General features: G+C 33.0%; 1 protein-coding gene and 1 pseudogene across 1 annotated transcript; one reads left to right on the top strand and one right to left on the bottom strand.

Moving 5' to 3' along the window:
• The first annotated feature begins 241 nt into the window (after positions 1-241).
• Positions 242-7,622, top strand: LOC148621654 (neuropeptide receptor 15-like). The gene is made up of 2 exons (XM_088574006.1): positions 242-645; positions 6,318-7,622. The coding sequence occupies exons 1-2, from the start codon at positions 242-244 to the stop codon at positions 7,042-7,044; spliced, it is 1,131 nt and encodes a 376-aa protein (XP_088430132.1). The 3' UTR covers positions 7,045-7,622.
• Positions 7,623-10,956: 3,334 nt separating this feature from the next.
• On the bottom strand, positions 10,957-14,742 carry LOC148621655 (uncharacterized; annotated as a pseudogene).
• Between the last annotated feature and the right edge of the window lie 554 nt (positions 14,743-15,296).

Consider the following 15,296-nt stretch of genomic DNA (forward strand, 5'->3'; position numbering starts at 1 on the left):
ATGTGAAATCGAATGTTTTATTACTTTCAATTCTAACCTGATAAAAAATTACTGACTGTGTCTAATATGCTTGCAGAAATACTTGTTGTAAATTTATACATATTCGTGTGTTGTTTTTTGTCAATATAAAAATCAAGGGCTAAATATGGAAATTGATAATCTACTTAAAATTCTAGTAAAATATAATAAATAAACTCTCTGAGGTAAATTTAAGCTGTTTTCTCTGTTTGCAGGGGCTGCCATGGCGTCGGAGTATACAATATCTACGCCATTTGAAAATGAAAGCTCCGAATGGATTAATTCTTCAATACTACAAACATCGACATCTGGACCGACGACGGAAGTCCTAATCGGTCTTGCACTACTATTCTTTATCATTGGTGTAGTGGGAATACTTGGGAATTCACTGGTGATATTTGCCGTGCTTTTGAACAAGAAAATGAGAACTTCAATGACTAACTTGTTAATAACTAATTTGGCTGTAGCTGATTTAACTATTTTACTGCTCGGAATACCAGAGACAATTCTATTCATGGCGGACAAAGGGTGGACTTATAATAAAATAGCATGTAAAAGTAATCGGTATATCTTGGTCTCGGCATTGTATGGGTCTGTGTTAACGTTAATAGCCCTTTGTATTGAAAGGTAAGTTGTAATTGTATTCAAATTTGCTTATATCATTGTCCAGATTCTCTGGTAGTATCTGGCTTAGTTAAAGCATGCACGGCTTGCAATTAACGAATTGACCCGCACTAGTTGTAAAACGGTGATTTAACAGATCGCCAACAGACCAGATGTTTAGAAAAACAGCCAGCAGTTGAGAATGACACGATAACCATACTACAAGCCTCAATGTTATTCCATTACATTAATGCTCCCAATCCAATTTATCGGTAATCCAGCACTTCATTTTCTTTTCTGAACTCTGTAATCAAATACGTCTCCACAATGACATTGACCCTTGACATTGACAACAAGATGCCGAATTTTCTAAGGATTTGGTTTTGTCAAAAATGATGATGTTCGCAAATACATTAAAAACGACGAACTTGCTCAACGCAAAATATTTTTGTTTTATAGTATCTATCTGTAATTGCTAATTGAGCTCAGGAAAAATGCGATTTTATTTACTTCAAAAGGCAATGATTAAAAAAGAAGTATTGTATTACTTCGTTCCTGTAAAGCAACTGTGTTGATAGTTTCTACCCATTACTGTGAAAGTATTATTGTTCGTGGGGTACCAATTGTCGTGGTTTTCGTGAGTACACTAAACCGCGAAAATTGGTTCACAACGAAAAGTTCCATCTATGGGTAAACTGAAAACCTTAAAACCACGAATTCAAGAATCCACGAACTTATATTTCTCCCCTTATCCAATTAATGTACTTTAAAGGTATCACTTATCGATAATGTTTCAAGTTAAAAATTGCGAAAAAAAATGACTGAAAAAGACAATATTTCATAGAAACAGTTTTCATTGACCTTATGTCCTAAAGGTGTTTTGCAATTTACACGTGACAGTAATAAACTGTCGGTCCTAATAAAACAATTGTAGTTCCTTTAATTATGTACAGTCAGCTTGTTCCAAAATTCTGTATTCATTATCATTTTCACAATCCAATACACAAAGTGCAAAACCGTTCATTTCGAGGGGAAATGGCAACAGACTATAAGTGGTCATTGAAATTTAGTCTTTTGTAGTACTAATAACAGCAATTCTTATAAATAAATATATAGGTCATTCAAGGGCAAATAACTACTGTATAATTATATTTCTCCGAAGTCAACACATCAATATATTTCTCCCAAGTCAACACATCAACCTGATTTCTGAGAATTGTATCATAGATTATACAGTTTGACTCCAGAAACTGCATGCTATGTCTGGACAAGGATAGAACACTTAAATGAAGAAGTTATAGAAACATTAACACAAAACATTTCATCAAGAAAGTTATTTCCTTTGTCTTGTAAACAGGCAGTATGTCATTTCGACAGGAAATTACCTTTCTACGGCCATTTCGTCAAATTTTAGTTATATAGGAGAGGAGAAACTACATAGCATATAAAGTTTAAACCTTTTCTTTGGTAAGGGACTACAGTAGAAGTCAATCACCCGTTATTTTCTCAATATACAGATTCACATATGAATGAAGAAGAGCGCGATATAACGAGCTTTTCTTTTAACAAAGCCTAAAATCTTCATGAAAGTCACATTTATATAATGAAAATCCCAATGGGAGTTTTATCGAAGGTAGGACAGTAATAAAATTAACCAAACCAGTTCAGTTGAATTCTACTGAAAAAATATTTTCCGCCATCGTTTTCACTCCTGCATAACTAGGATTTTTTCTCTCAACTTTCCCGAACATCATTCTTTACACTTAGTGTAATGGGACAAGCTGAAGGAAAAATTAAGATGCAATTAAAATTAATAAATAAACGGACTTACGCGCATGATTGGTTTTATTCATTTTTGTAACGAAGGCAATTTTATTTTATTTTATTTGATTCTTTAATGTCATTCGAAATACCGACCTGTGCGGGCATTGATGAAAGGGGGTTCATTTAAGAACTACGTTATATGTATTGGTAACCACGTTGCATGAGAGCCAACATTTGAATGACCGATACTGTTGCTTATTGGTCATTCTAACATAGTTAATTCTTAATTTACAAGAAGTTTTGCTCCGTATATACTTATGATTTCATTTTTGCTCAAAGAAACATTACGAAAATTCCATATTTGCATTTCTAGACAAACTGAAATACGTGAAGTATTAGTGATTATTATCTAAATAATACTCAAGCAGATCTATCCTCTCTTTAGAAGGATTGCATTCTAATAAAGATATTCCTGACGACATAAAACGGAGATTAATTACTGAATTGCAAATTATAAGACGCGGACAAGCTAATTAATTCGAGGGATTATACAACTTGCTTGCAGCTTTTCATATTAGATCTGACACCGTGATAATGTATAAAGGTACTTTGATCTATCTACAGCTTTTATCGATAAGAAGCAACAATGGCACACAATATCACTGTTGAATATTAAAAGAAAGAATACTGGAAAGTATTAATTACTAATTTTAGCTTGTCTTAGAGGGAAGGATATCAAAAACAAAATTCAATGTTTTATATTTTAATGACCTGCACGCATTCTCAAGGGACTTGTAAGGTGACCTTCAGAATGTGTGTCAAAAAGTCGTCTGATTGAGTTTTACTTCTCTTGCTAAAATTGGCACAGAATTTGCTAACTAATAATAAATAAAAGCAAACAGCCTAAAAATGAGAAATTGACCAGCCGTAAAACCAACATGTAAATTATATAATGCTTTCTTATAGGGGTTATTTTTACTTTGTTCTTTCAATAAGATCAACAAATAAAGTCCAATTATTCATGAATAAATAACATGGATGCTTTCGAAAACATTGAAGTAACAATCAGTTTTCATCATCTTTGAGTATGGGTTATTAGAAGAGACGTTATCAAACAGACAAGTGTTATGGCAATAGCTCACTAAATGGATATTAAGAAATGAACCATAAAATAGTCATATGGTATGGCTATCCTTTACATAAAAGTATAAATGCATTATTATAAACTGAAACATTTTCGGAAATCTATATTAACAATATATAACACGAGAGAGAAAAACCCTTCTGCCATCAATATTATAAAAAAATGCTATATTGTCTATTGATAACAAACTCTAACTGCAGAAAACATCAAATTCTCAAATGGCCGCTTAAAGTCATTTTCAACATTTTTATTATTTAACTGCTATCATTACGGCCATTCAACTTGTTTATTCTACTCACTACGAACATTACGAAAGAACAAGCGATGACATTTTTATTCCAAGTCTGGACAGACTGTTAACCCGTTTGTATTCGCTATTATAAAGAGAACACCAATAAGTACACTGCGAGCGGAATGTCAGACACGGGATGACTAAGTTCCATTAATTTAACATATATAAAATATCCAAATATCGATGAAAATGATAATTGTTTATCTTTATCTAAATTAAATACTATTATTTGTAAATAATGAAAACAGGAGAAATAATGACATTAAAGAAATACCGAAATGCTTATATATGAAAATAGAAAAGCTTTAAAAAGGAAAAGTTATGACAACACTGTACCGATTCTGATGACTGACACAGAGACAATGCTAAAATACACTGACACTACCGCGATTGAAACTGTTACACAAAAATGTGCCATTATTGCGTATGTTACACAGAAATGTGCCATTATTGCGTAATGTTCTATTATCTCCACAATATTAAAGTGAATTATGATGCAAAAGGCTGATTTTCACGATGTTCTTCAGTATGTTTCAGTTACTTTTATGTCACTGGAGTATATAGGGGCAACTATTTCGCTGTACATATGTATAATTCTGTTTAGGGGCCAGCTGCAGGCTGCCCTGTAGTGGGAGGGTTTCCTTGTCGCCCATTGAAGACCCATCAGTAGCCTTGAGCTGTCATTTTTCATCCAGGTGGGGTTGTCGTCTCTTTAACATATTCACCATGTCCATTCTTGCTATATAAACACCCATGGGTTGGATTTTCGGATGGACATAAACCTGGTTTTGATCTTTATATACTTGAGTTTGATTTTTCATTAATTTACATTCACCTGGTTTTTGTATTCTCATGATTGTTTGTAAATTTTAAACCTGGTATAAGAGAAACTCAACAGGTCCTCGGAATTCATCTCCATAGAGTCAACACTTTTCTATCTTTAGTCATTAATCAGAGTATGATTTTATCAATTTATTGTGAAAGTCAGTGTGGACTTTATACACTTATTTTTTTTTAAATCTTTTTAACGAAAAAATCATATTTCTTAACAAGACGCATAATGATATTTCAATATCTAGACATACTCTTGTTCATGTGTTCCTCTAAAACTCCGAATTTTATGCTTCTTTTACTTTTGTTTCTTTGTTGTGTGTTTATAGGGTGTGTAAGTCTCGTCATGTGACCTCGTGATTTCACGAGAATGGGTCCTAGTCTACCATTCAAAAGCATAGAGATTTTTCATTTAGAGAGCGTTGAGTTCAGTGTTAAGGGCAAAAAACTTTTTGTGTAAAAAATACCAATAAAAACTATTTCTATATGATATATGAAGTAAGAAAACACATAAACTAGAAGATTTTGCATTGTTATACAGCGTTTCGAGTACCCGGAAGTAAATAATAAAATACAGATCGGTCTCCGGTTTTCAATACGTTCTACATCGGAAATTCCGGTAAAGATAATGAAACTAGAACGAGACTTACATACCCTATTTTCCCTATTTAGTCTTTATCCTTGGAATATATTCTATAGAGTACCGTTCAACTCTTGGTATCCTTAATTATTCTGTTACTGTCACTTCTTTAAAATAAAAAAAAAAAGTTTAATTTAAGGAAAACGGACAGGATTTTCTATATCATGCTGGATCATTGAGTTACAATATCATTGAAATGCCCTCAAAATAAACATTTTAAGAGTAGATAAATGTCGAAAACCTCATTTTTCCAAGATTCTATCGGAAAACTTCTGCGTAAAGCCAGTGCTGTCGATATCAAATAATGGTCTTTTCAAATAGAGAAAGTATCCTTGAGTGATTTTACATTGTCAGATTGGTGAGTTTTTGACATGCATGTTTCTGATTTTTTCCATTTTGCCCGATTCTTACAAACACTTACACTTAATGCTTTCCATCTATTTAAAAGATTCCTTGCTAAGTTCATTCAATTCCTTGGTATGAAAAGGGTTGAGAAAGTCTCCTTGCCAATGTGATAGGAAGTATTTAAAACGAATTTAACAGTCAAATGAAAGAAGACGTTTCTAGTTTTCTTAACCGAAATGAATCAAGAAACAGCAGTAATAAACATCTTCATCACTCGAGACGAAAATTTGTCTCATCTGAACAGTTGAATTTGATGAACGACAAATAAACGCCTGAAGTGTTGAAAATAACTACAGTACTTGGTGTAACAGAACATCTACATTCCTGTTTTACTGTATTATCATTATAAATCAGGTTTTATGAAACTAAAATCAATTTATGACTCGAAATACTTTTTAGTGTGCTTTTAATTTTTTTAATCTGGCTCATGTCTAACTATGTTATCGTATTACTGACCAATCGTTTAAAAATATTATATTTCATTCACGAGGCAAAAGTGACAATTATTTGTAATTGAATTGTTAAAAAACAAGAAGAAGCAAGCATATCTATATAAACAACTCCAACTGCATGGTTAAATTGCACACATTTCTCACAGTTCGATGTAAATTCTTTTTCAGATATGTTGCAATAATTCACCCTATAAAGGCGCACATCCTGTGCAATAAAAGACGGATATCAGTTGTACTAGGATGTTTGTGGCCATTTGCGCTGGCGACCGGACTACCAACTTTATTTTTTAACGATGTCAGAATCATACCAGGAAAGGAGGAACCATATTGCACCATTATGTTTCCTTTGAAGCACCAAACATTTTACAGAATATTCAAATATTTAGAATCTGTGTTATTTTACTTTATTCCGCTTGTAATTCAACTCTCGCTTTATTTGCTGATATCAAAACATTTGTTCACAGGATCAGATAGACTTCACCGGAGAGTTACCGTACGAAGTGCAAACGGATCGTCTGTCGAACGACATTCTGAAGCTCTGAAAGCGAGACGAGGTGTTATCAAAATGCTCATGATGTGCGTGATAGTATATTTCTTGAGCTATTCTCCGCATCAAATACTACTTATTTGTGAAACAATCAAACCTGCAACATTCCACAAGAATTTTTCTTATCAAGTGTTTACAATGATAGTTGCAAACATAAATTCGGCAGCCAATCCGGTCCTGTACAGTATCTTCAGCCAAAATTTTAGAAAATGTTTCAAAAAAATGTTATGTCCGTGTTTTATACGAAGAAACTCTCGGCAAATACGGAGATCACTGCGCCTGGCTCAAATAAACGGCGGAACAAAGACATCTGCGTCACTAGTAGCAGTGGCATTTACCGAGGTTTAATCACGTGAAATTAAATTCATTTTAATAAGCTGCAGCCACCGATATAAATCAACTATACGATGGAAATCTTCGAAGCAGCTAGTAACAGTAAATATACAATGATAAACAGACTAACTCATACTTAAGTATCAGTCTATATAAAAATCAGACAGGAAGTGATTCATGCATATCAAAAACCCTACAAACTCAAGTTTTATTTCTTGTTCAGAAACCGTTATAGGTCACATAGCCAGTCTTAGTTTTTCATTTGTGGGTTGCGGTTTTGAGATAAAATTTATATAGATTGTACATGAAATTAGCACTTTGCCAGAGTTATCGTTCTTGATTTAGTTTGATTTGGTTGATTTTAGTGGGAAGTTAAAGTGTAGTTTTCTCAAAAGTACAGATCTTTATACAGAAAGGACAATTGTTACATAGAAATATAGCTTATGTTGACCAAAAATCATCGTTTGATCCATGGGTTTTTCTACACCATAAATCACTTTATCATGGGCAGTGTCTGAATTTTATATGGACTGGTACTTAAAAATTAATACCACTGACCGAATCTGAAATACTGTAAAATATATACAATGTATCACCAAAGATTTTCATATCTTCTGGTTTATTAAATTAACGAGTTTTATATTACAATAATCAAGGTGATATTTCTATTCAAGATACAATGATACTTAATCCATCCTCAGAATCAACCAGTTGAAAATCTTTCATAGACAGGGTTTACAGAACTAAAAGTGAAATAATCTTCGGTATTCATGATTTACATTTAAATGACACGAGTTGAAATGTCCACTTAAGTAAAATTAAAATTAGATTTTACCTACGAATCCCTCGTTCTTTTGAAATACAATGGACTACATAAGATGTTGAAACGGCGAAGAAAAAATGCTGTTTTACAGAAAAAAAATAACTTCGTACACAATAAGTACTATTATTCTATATGATGCACTTATCCAACCTTGCCCAATACAGAAAGGTTTCAAACGTTTACGTTCATATTGATGACAAAAGTACACGTAAAAAAACAGAAACTTTTACAAGGATAATCAGTTTAATGTTCAGCCTCTAAGAAATTTATGTAAAACTGTTACCCTAGCCTATAAAGCCTGGTTAAATCCATTTGAATTTCACAAAAGCATTTAAAAGTAAACATAAAACCAAATTCAAACCTTAAAATCACTGTCAAAAGTTAATTAAAAATTTTCCAGTTGAATTAAGTTTTGACATGAATTGGAAACCATGTATTAGTTATTTAAGAATAAAAGGAATGATCAAGCATTAAACACAGCTGATTTTTATCACCGAATTTTACTTTCAAATAAAAAAAACCCGATTATTTCAAAAGTAATGGCGGTAAACATAACCGTTAAAGCTAAATTCCAATGAGTTTCTTAAGTCTTAAGTGCAGGATTTTTTCTTATTAAAACATATTATTACAATAGAAAATGGAAAAAAAATACATTAAAACTCAAATTCAATGGGTTTCTCTGCAGAGTCTTAAGTGCATGGTTTGTTCTTAAACCATAAAATTGCATGCAAACAGAAAATATAATCAATTAACCTTGCTTCTGCCATTATTAATTTGCATAAATTTGAAATAATCGATCAATCGCATTTGACAACTTAATTTAATACAATTTGAATATTCTTAGTTTCTGAAATGTAAAATGATGAATGATTATTAGCGAAGAGTTGCATATATATCAATGCAAGCAAAGTACATATTTCTTTATGGGTGCAATGAACTCTCACCTGTTTCTTTCCAGAACAAATTCACAATGAAACGATGAAAAAACCGTATGGAAGTTTTTATTCACACATTTTAACCATCTAAATCTTTTGACAAATAAAATCGGCCCAATATTAAATAATAGAAAAAAACTCAATTTAAACGAGATCTGATTCCAATGTTAAATAACAAACATTAACTACTGAGAGACAGTCCATGTAAATACCAGGCAAATTCTATGATATGGGTAGCACAACCTAATATTTCCCACTGAATTTTATGTTCCAATGTAATTTTTACATCATACAAAAAAATACGTATGTCAAAGATGTATTTAAATCGACAATGGTGACAATGGATGGCTCAGAAAATGATTTTAAAGTTTCCTAATTTTTCACAAAATCACCATGCAGTGATCTCCATTTTTCAATGAATTTCAATGCTTTCTATGTAATTTATTTCTCGTTAATCGTTGCATGTAATCAAAAACTTTCACTCAACTTTGAGAAAGGATGCATGGATTATTTTTCTAAAGAAAACTGTGTTCATGTGCCACCGACTGCCTGGTTTTTGCTTTGACACCCTCTTAACAATAAACACGGGCATACTATCTAACTTCAGCCCTGAAATTGATTTGATGAAAAGGTTATATAGTCTCACAAAATAGGACATCTTATTACATAGTTTAGTACAATTATATAGTGTCATGCTAAATATTATAATTAATATTAACGGTGTTAGTTCAACATCAATTCTGATCTTTGTCAATTTCAAGATGAGAATAAATTAACTGTTATTTGCATAAATGTAACTTCAGCATAAGACTATCGAAAATAAGTAAAGATGGCGTAATCCGTGCCAGGTTGAAATTTAAAACACATCAACCGTCTCTTGTATTTTAAAGCCCGAGAACAAGACACCAAGATTACAATTACAAACATAGAACTGTAGACAAGGATGACAAGACAGCAACAGCTCCCTCCATCACATACAGACTAAATAACTTGCAATATGAACTAAAAAAAACAACAACAAAAAACAAAAAAACAAAAAATCAAAAACAAAGAACAAAACAAAAAAAAACAAAAAAAAACATTAAACAAACAAACAAAAAAAAAAAACAAAACAAAACAAAACAAAAAAAAACAAAAAACAAAAAAAACAGAGTGACTTCAGATACGCAGAAAATGTAAGTATGCCCTGCTTTGCAAGCGACACCCGTCGCTTTGCGGGTGAGTAAAATCTAGGTTATCAACCCGTTATAGCGTTAAATCTAACTGAAAATGCGTTTTTTCTCATCTGTGAGATAGAAATACATATTGGTCAATCAAATTGTGATAACAACAATTTAAGTTAATATATGAAAGATCATATCACCAAAAGCTGAACCTACCACTGTCTTAAAAAAAGCTTTTTTGACAATAATCTAGCGTAACAACACAAGTCCACGGAAATAATATTATGCAATGATATGAAAAACATAACGAATACACAAAGAATTATTATAATCTGATTAATTAAACAAGAAATCCAAAGATGTTCATGTATGTGGTCTAATATTGTTATTCATATTCTTCGCCTTGAAATATTTTCGTGTTTTTTCTCTCCCTCTAAATTGTTCACTTCCCAAACATTAGTCATTATTGTTTAATATCATTTATTTTAATCAAACAGAATGTGAACTGTTATCATATATAAGCTATATATTACACCGTTTTTTTTTTCAATTTCCAATAATATCGAATACAGAAGAAAAAACATATTTGTCCGGGTTGCAGTAATTAATCATACGATTTTGAATATGTTTATGTGAAAAAAAGAGCACCTGTTCGCCGTACATTCCATTTCTTGTAATGTCCGAAAAATCAAACAATGAGAGCAATCCAATTATCTTTTATAATTTTAGAGACGTAAAGGTCAATTACTTCCGCTTTTTACATAGCACCAGGACATATTTAATCAAACCATAATATGAGTTTAAGATAGAATTTGACAATATGAAAGCATCTTACGCAATATCACCATCAAGAGTCATGCTATCTTATTAAATCGAATTTATAAATCTTCAAAAATGCTCTTTGTTCGCAGATATGACGTAAATAAAGCTATTTAGAACAGAAAAAATAACTTTTTTAAATGATGGATTTCAATCTAACAGATCTCAGCCATATAATTCACAATTATTACAACTGACATGAAGTTTGAGCAATCGCCTTCTCGAGTCGGTCTTGTAATCCAACGACAACAAGTTTACCACATTTTAGTCCTACCCAAATCCGGTCAAAGCAATCAACGGCAACGCAAAAGGATCTTTTAATTTCCGGATGAACTATATATTGTAGTAATTTCCCGGTGTGATCTAAGACGTGCAATTTATTTCCATTGTAATCTGATATAATTATTCTAGAAAAACTATCGCAACACACACCATTTGGATTAAACAGGTTATCCCCAGGGTCAACCCCGGAATAAACAACTTTCAGACAAGCCGCCTTGGCAAAGTAAAAAGAGGATAGCCTCTATGATATTTAATGGTATTTTTTACATTAAAATGATCGTTCATCCTAACAGCTTTTCGTCGACTTCTCAAGTTGACGTTGAACGTCATCTTATCAACGAGGGCAACTAAAATGTTGCCATTACCACAGTAAGCGATCCCTATGGGATGCATATCCAAGTTATGAAACGTCCAACCTATTTTTTTAATGGATGTCTGCGGAGTGTCGTTTGGTCCGATCGGTGTCAATTAGGCGATTTGGTTATCATAATTAACGGCGATAACTGTATCCGACGGTCTCAGAGCCCAATCCTCGGCCACAAAACCGAACTGAATTTTTGTCCTCTTATTCGATGAAATGTTCAAAAGATAATTTGTTGTGGAAAATCCCTGACGGATCCAACTTGTTTCTGGGTTGACAACACACAGGCAGCATATAGGGTTTTCTTCGCATTCAAGGGTTAGTATATAGTCCGGACATTTTGTTTGTTTAACTTTCACCGTACTGATTCATTGAAGATGTCACATTATTACCTGACGAATGCATTGCTTCTTTTTCTGTATTGCAAAGATAACCTTTTCTCCCTCTCATTTCTTCCGACCACAATTGAAAATATCCGCTCTTTTTACTTCTTGGTTTCTTCTTTTCTTTAACTCTGGCATAAATATTATCACCGTATTTGTCGTGGTCCCGGTTCGGCCAAATTGCGTCTTCATTTTCCTCATTTTTGAAAACGCCATACGATTTACACCTTCTATATCCCCACTTATCTCTGGTCGCATTGCCCATCGATGTCATTGATGACATTTGTGCAGATTTGTTTGTTGGTTGAAATTCTCCATTGTACAAACAGTCTTTAGATTTTCATGTCCACCCAGTTGTTGATATCGCCAGTCTCTATTCTCGATCTGAACAGGTCGTTCCGTGCTATAAACAGACAACTCACCAAACATTGCTTTTAAAGCCATGACATTGATAGTTCCAAGTGTGGACTCGCTATACTGGTATATCTGGTCTCATCACCATTTTCATTGGTTACAGCATCAACCTTGCGTGATATGAAATCCTGAAAAATCGTTGATAAATCCTTCTCATCCTTACTTGACATATTCGAACTAACATATTGCTCAAATGATGACACATTCGCATTATTTTGATTTGTGATTAAGTAGCATTCATCAAGAAGTTCGTTTTTGAATTTCTTTACACATCGTAGTATTTCTTCAGCACGAGCCTCTATCTTTTCTGAAACATCATTCGATAAGTTAATATTTTTCTTGTGTAATTCTTCAACTTCTCTTAATCAATCTGGGGTTTTGGAGAAACGAAATTTCGTCACATCTAACTTCACTGAAATTCATAGTGTTAATAATATTTCCCGTTATTTATAAAACTGTGGCTTTATTCAAGCACGTTAATAATATGGTATGAAATAAGCACTGTTAAATAATAGTGGTACACAATTGGAAGAATTATCGAATGCCATGAGTACTTTTATAAAGAAGGACACAAGTTTAGTACAAATCAAGCCAGTAGCTGGAGGAAATCAAGCCTAAAGGCGGAAGAAATCAAGCATATAGCTGGAAGAAATTAAACCAGCAGCTCAGCTGGAAGAAATCAAGTCTGCAGCTGGAAGAAATCAGGCCGGTAGCTGGTAGAAATCAAGCCTGTAGCCGGAAGAAATCAAGCCTGTAGCTGGAAGAAATCAAGCATATAGCTGGAAGAAATTAAACCAGCAGCTCAGCTGGAAGAAATCAAACCGGTAGCTGGTAGAAATCAAGCCTGTAGCCGGAAGAAATCAAGCATGTAGCTTGAAGAAATCAAGCATATAGCTGGAAGAAATTAAACCAGCAGCTCAGCTGGAAGAAATCAAGTCTGCAGCTGGAAGAAATCAAGCCTGTAGCCGGAAGAAATCAAGCCTGTAGCCGGAAGAAATCAAGCATGTAGCTGGAAGAAACGCGTAGTTAGTCGCACACAAATGACGATTCCATAAACAGTTAATTGTGGGTATTTATTCCATTTAAAGACGAACTTAAAAGCGTCGCTATGAAACAAAAGTTCATATAATTTAATTTTTCGATAACATCTTCATTGTATGCAAGAATAGAAACTTAACTTTGTCATGCTATGAATGGTTCATTGTTTCAAATAAAGTTCTTTTTATAGACCATGTAGGGGGTATTTCCCTATTGACTTGTTTTTTTAATCGTTATTAGCCTAGATGTATCTAATAGACCATTTAAAAAACTGCACTTTCCACGATTTCAAAGTTTCTACTCAGTAGTGTCGAATTATCCAGTCAAATTAACTCAAATTTTGAAAACATTGTCTTTCACGCCATCAGAAGAGCCTTTGTCAAATAGATCTCACTCATTATTTGTCTGCTTCGGTATTGTTCTTAGGACAAGTTGTTTATATGACAAACGAACAACTACTTTATAAAATAGGATTTTCCATACAAATGAAGCTCTGTTTGTCACAGGAGCCCCCCGCGTCATATTTTTTTTAGTGAATCAAATGTGTCTGTAAGACACTAATGATGCCCCGCCCGCTAGATTTGCCAAATTAAGAACATGTTTATTTTTATATGAAGACACTGTTTGCAGATTCAGTAAGGTTATGTACTGTTGGTTGATGCAGTGAATATTTGGTATGTCAGGCTAAGCACTGCAAAAATACATGCGATAAGAAAAAGAGGATTGATGGACGGACTGACGGACACATAAAAAAATTAATACCCTTAATAAAAAATCCCTAACTTTGTTGCTTAACAAAAAAAAAAACATTACACAAAAATCAAGATCCAATGACCACCATCATTATGTCTAGAAACATCATACAGAAAATATTTTAGATGTAGTTAAAAAAAAATACAGAAGGAGATAGCAATACAAGCCATATAGCCCTATTCCTGATGAAAATCACTAAGTCTAACTATCACCTATATCCGCAGTATTTCACGAAAAATCAAAATCCTTTGACCTTGCACACCTCTATCATGTGTAGAAATATCCTGTAACATATTTTAGATGCATTTCAAAAACTGTACGAGGCGATAACCGGACAGGCCAGGATCAAAACATTTCTGAGTAAAATGACTAAGTGTAACTATCAGCAATTTCTGTAATTATTCACGAAAATCAAAATTCTTTGGCTTTGCACACCTTCATCATGTGTAGAAATATCATGTAAAATATTTTAGATGTAGTTCAAAAACTGCACGAGGAAATAGCCGGACAAGCAATGATCACGAGTAATACGGACGGACGGACGGACAGAGGTAAATTAATATGCCCCCATCGACAGTTTGCCGCTTGGGCATAAAAAGAAATTTCGATTTCACCATAGCGCTAACACCAAAAACAACACAGACTAAGAGTAACAATGAAACAAAATTTACAGTTAAAATATACAATGTATATGTTTTTTAGTAATTGATGTATCATTTAAGGGGACAAGTCTACCTGACATCGTGAGCAAGACATTAATGTAAATAGTCAAAATTCAAACCATAAAATCTGATGTTATACTACTACACACAAGAGCATATATGACTTTCCACAGATTACTAAAAACTAAAGTTATAAACAGGTATAAACAGCTGTGGTAAAGCGAATATACGCCAGTCTCCCTTTTTCGAGTTCAATAAGTCATTAACAAAATAAAAAGATGAAAATAATTTGATGATGAACGCTACACCAAAATTATTAACATCCATCTAAGCGTTTCTTTTTTTAATAAAAATACGACATGTGAACGGACTGGCGGGTAGCGATTTACCATACAAAATCGGTCATACGACAGAATATATAAATTGTTTGTTTTATTTTAATTTTATAGAATCATACTTAAATCTGACTACTCCTACGAATCGTCCAGGACTATAAATATCAAGCTTTGATATAAAAAACAACACATATGACTACAAAACACAAACAACCAAACACATTATGGGTATTGTTTCTGTGATAACAACCATTAGGATGGTTAATAAAGTAATTAAAATCAATGCATGGCACAAAATG

Source organism: Perna viridis, chromosome 3 (genome assembly GCF_037379345.1).
Source record: "Perna viridis isolate PV_CMFRI_1.1 ecotype Kerala chromosome 3, ASM3737934v1, whole genome shotgun sequence".
In the NCBI taxonomy this organism is placed as follows: Eukaryota; Metazoa; Mollusca; class Bivalvia; order Mytilida; family Mytilidae; genus Perna; species Perna viridis.